Below are 3,822 nucleotides of genomic sequence, written 5' to 3' on the forward strand. Positions count from 1 at the left end.
GGATAAAACATTAAGGCTCCAGGTCTCACAAACACCATATCAGTCCCTGGGAGAACTGGGGGGCCATCTAGAATATGGGACTGGTGTATAATTTAGTCAAACATGAAGGAAGGTGGACCGCGAATGCTACTACTTATTTGAGTGTGTGACTGACTGTACATGGCTAGAACACATCGGAGGCAGGAATACAAGCACCAACGTCAGACATATTATGTGTTCATATTGCAGACAAAACAACTAGAGTGGTAGGAATTACACAATGATGATATTCTGTGAATGTGTCTACCTAGTTGGTAGATTCTCCTGATTTGTTTTGGACTAAATCGGACTCTTTGAATCCAACTCTCCACCTACAACCCCCCCCCCCCACCACCATCACCCCTCCATACCACCCTACCTCCTCTCTTCTCTCCTCACCTCCTCTCTTCTCTCCTCTCCTCTCCCCACCTCCTCTCTTCTCTTCTTTCCTCCTCCTCTCCTCTCCCCACCTCCTCTCCTCTCTACACCCCACGTCCTCTCCTCTCCCCACTTCCTCTCCTTATCACCCCTCTACACCCCCGCCACCACCCAACCTCGCCACCTCCCCTCCTCACCACCCCTCCCCACTCCCCAACTCCTCTCCCAACCTCCCCTCCCCACCTCCCCTCCTCACCACCCCTCTCCACTCATCACCTCCTATCCCCACCTTCTCTCCTCTACCCCTCTCCACTCCCCCTCTCCTCTCCCCAACTCCTCTCCTCACCACCCCTCTCCCACCCCCACCTCCTCAACTCCTCCTCTACTCCTCTCCCCATCTCCTCTCCCCACCTCCTCACCCAGATCTAATCTGCCTGGCCTGTCTGTCAGGTAGCCCCTCTCCCCTCCCCACCTCCTCTCCTCTCCTCCCTCCCCTACTCCTCTCCCCCTCTCCTCTCCCCACCTACTCTCCTCTCCCCACCTCCTCTCCTCTCCCCACCTCCTCTCCTCTCCCCACCTCCCCTCTCCCCACCCCACCTCCTCTCCTCTCCTCACCACCCCTCTCCCCACCCCCACCTCCTCAACTCCTCCTCTACTCCTCTCCCCATCTCCTCTCCCCACCTCCTCTCCCAGATCTAACCTGCCTGGCCTGTCTGTCAGGTAGCCCCTCTCCCCTACACCAACCACATATCCTGTGTGTGTGTGTGTTGTGTGTGTCTGTGCGGGTGTGTGTGTTTGTTCCAGACATGTCCTATTGTCTGACCTGCATGGCCTGTCTGTCAGGTAGCATCAGTCTGCAGCAGATGCCATGTGACCCCCTGGGGCGGCTTGCCAAAAACTAATTGACTCTGAGCCTTGTTAAGGGATGCTCCGCTCGCCAATTAGCGAGGCTTTGTGGGGTGACCCACCGGCAGTGATGAAAGCGCTCAGCTTTGCCCCGCTGTGTCAAGGTCTCCTGGGTAATCAGAGTGTCCGCTGACCCGGGGACTGGAGGGCAGGGCCACAGTGGAGAGGATGGTCTGGGCTGGAGGGATGGTGGAATGGAGGGATGGAGGGATGGCGGGATGGTGGGATGGAGGGATGGAGGGATGGTGGGATGGAGGGATGGAGGGATGGCGGGCCACAGTGGAGAGGATGGTCTGGGCTGGAGGGATGGAGGGATGGTGGGATGGAGGGATGGAGGGATGGTGGAATGGAGGGATGGAGGGATGGTGGGATGGTGGGATGGAGGGATGGTGGGATGGAGGGATGGAGGGATGGCGGGCCACAGTGGAGAGGATGGTCTGGGCTGGAGGGATGGAGGGATGGAGGGATGGTGGGATGGAGGGATGGAGGGATGGAGGGATGGCAGGCCAGAGTAGAGTGGAGATGAAGTGATGGAGAGTGGCTGGGCTGATGGTAGGGCAGGGCCACAGAGTAGAAGATGGTCTGGGCTTTGGCTGGGCCTGGAGTGGAGGGCCACAGTGAAGTGGAAAGGAGAGGAGAGGAGAGAGAAGTGGAGTGGGTGGGGCTGGTCTGGTCTGGGAATGGTCTGGAATGGGGATGATCTGGTCTGGTCTGGGGATGGTCTGGGCTGGGGATGGTCTGGACTCGGGATGGGCTGGGGATGGGATGGTCTGGGAATGGTCTGGTCTGGGGATGTCTGGGCATGGGCTGGAGATGGGTTGGGCTGGGGATGGTCTGTTCTGGTCTGGGGATGGTCTGGTCTGGTCTGGAGATGGTCTGGTCTGGGGGTGGTCTGGGCTGGGGATGGTCTGGTCTGGGGGTGGTCTGGGGATGGTCTGGTCTGGGGATGGTCTGGGCTGGGGATGGGCTGGGGATGGTCTGGGGATGGGCTGGGCTGGGGATGGTCTGGGGATGGTCTGGTCTGGGGATGGGCTGGGGATGGTCTGGTCTGGGGATGGTCTGGGCTGGGGATGGTCTGGTCTGGGGGTGGTCTGGGGATGGTCTGGTCTGGGGATGGTCTGGGCTGGGGATGGGCTGGTCTGGGTGTGGTCTGGGCTGGGGATGGTCTGGTCTGGAGAAGGTCTGGTCTGGGGATGGGCTGGGGATGGTCTGGTCTGGGGATGGTCTGGGCTGGGGATGGTCTGGGCTGGGGATGGGCTGGGCTGGGGATGGTCTGGGGATGGTTTGGTCTGGGGATGGGCTGGGCTGGGGATGGTCTGGGGATGGTCTGGTCTGGGGATGGTCTGGGGATGGTTTGGTCTGGGGATGGTCTGGTCTGGGGATGGTTTGGTCTGGGGATGGGCTGGGCTGGGGATGGTCTGGGGATGGTCTGGTCTGGGGATGGTCTGGGGATGGTTTGGTCTGGGGATGGTCTGGGCTGGGGATGGGCTGGGCTGGGGATGGTCTGGGCTGGGGATGGTCTGGGGATGGTCTGGTCTGGGGATGGTCTGGGGATGGGCTGGGGATGGGCTGGGCTGGGGATGGTCTGGGGATGGTCTGGGGATGGGCTGGGCTGGGGATGGTCTGGTCTGGGGATGGTCTGGTCTGGGGATGGTTTGGTCTGGGGATGGGCTGGGCTGGGGATGGGCTGGGCTGGGGATGGTCTGGGCTGGGGATGGTCTGGGGATGGTCTGGGGATGGGCTGGGCTGGGGATGGTCTGGGGATGGGCTGGGCTGGGGATGGTCTGGTTTGGGGATGGTCTGGTCTGGGGATGGTCTGGGGATGGTCTGGTCTGGGGATGGTCTGGTCTGGGGATGGTCTGGGCTGGGGATGGGCTGGGGATGGTCTGGTCTGGGGATGGTCTGGTCTGGGGATGGTTTGGGCTGGGGATGGGCTGGGCTGGGGATGGTCTGGTCTGGGGATGGTCTGGTCTGGGGATGGTCTGGGGATGGTCATGTCTGGGGATGGTCTGGGGATGGTTTGGTCTGGGGATGGTCTGGGCTGGGGATGGTCTGGGCTGGGGATGGTCTGGGGATGGTTTGGTCTGGGGATGGTCTGGGCTGGGGATGGTCTGGGGATGGTCTGGTCTGGGGATGGTCTGGGCTGGGGATGGGCTGGGCTGGGGATGGTCTGGGGATGGTTTGGTCTGGGGATGGTCTGGGCTGGGGATGGTCTGGGGATGGTCTGGTCTGGGGATGGTCTGGTCTGGGGATGGTCTGGTCTGGGGATGGTCTGGTCCGGGGAACATCTATGAGTGTATCTTAGCAAAGCTTCTTCAGTCTAGAAACATCTATGAGTGTATCTTAGCAAAGCTTCTTCAGTCTAGAAACATCTATGAGTGTATCTTAGCAACGCTTCTTCAGTCTAGAAACAGCATTAGCTAGCATTAGGGATCTGAGATGTTAGCATTAGCTAGCACTAGTGGTCTGAGATGTTAGCATTAGCTAGCATTAGTGGTCTGTTAGTATTAGCTAGCATTA

General features: G+C 59.9%; 1 protein-coding gene across 1 annotated transcript; it reads right to left on the minus strand.

Moving 5' to 3' along the window:
* Nucleotides 1-1,382: 1,382 nt before the first annotated feature.
* LOC118937400 (vegetative cell wall protein gp1-like) lies at nucleotides 1,383-3,590 on the minus strand. The gene is made up of 2 exons (XM_036936348.1): nucleotides 2,105-3,590; nucleotides 1,383-1,480 (listed from the first exon to the last, which is right to left on the minus strand). The coding sequence occupies exons 1-2, from the start codon at nucleotides 3,588-3,590 to the stop codon at nucleotides 1,383-1,385; spliced, it is 1,584 nt and encodes a 527-aa protein (XP_036792243.1).
* Between the last annotated feature and the right edge of the window lie 232 nt (nucleotides 3,591-3,822).

Source organism: Oncorhynchus mykiss, chromosome 11 (genome assembly GCF_013265735.2).
Source record: "Oncorhynchus mykiss isolate Arlee chromosome 11, USDA_OmykA_1.1, whole genome shotgun sequence".
NCBI classification, from domain to species: domain Eukaryota; kingdom Metazoa; phylum Chordata; class Actinopteri; order Salmoniformes; family Salmonidae; genus Oncorhynchus; species Oncorhynchus mykiss.

Excerpts from the sequence above, each read along its gene's own strand:
- LOC118937400 (XM_036936348.1), bottom strand. The coding sequence starts at position 3,590 with ATGTTCCCCGGACCAGACCATCCCCAGACCAGACCATCCCCAGACCAG. Across the intron at positions 1,481-2,104 it reads CCAACCCATCTCCAGCCCAT|CCCAGACCATCCTCTCCACT; the intron begins GCCCAGACATCC and ends CCATCCCTCCAG.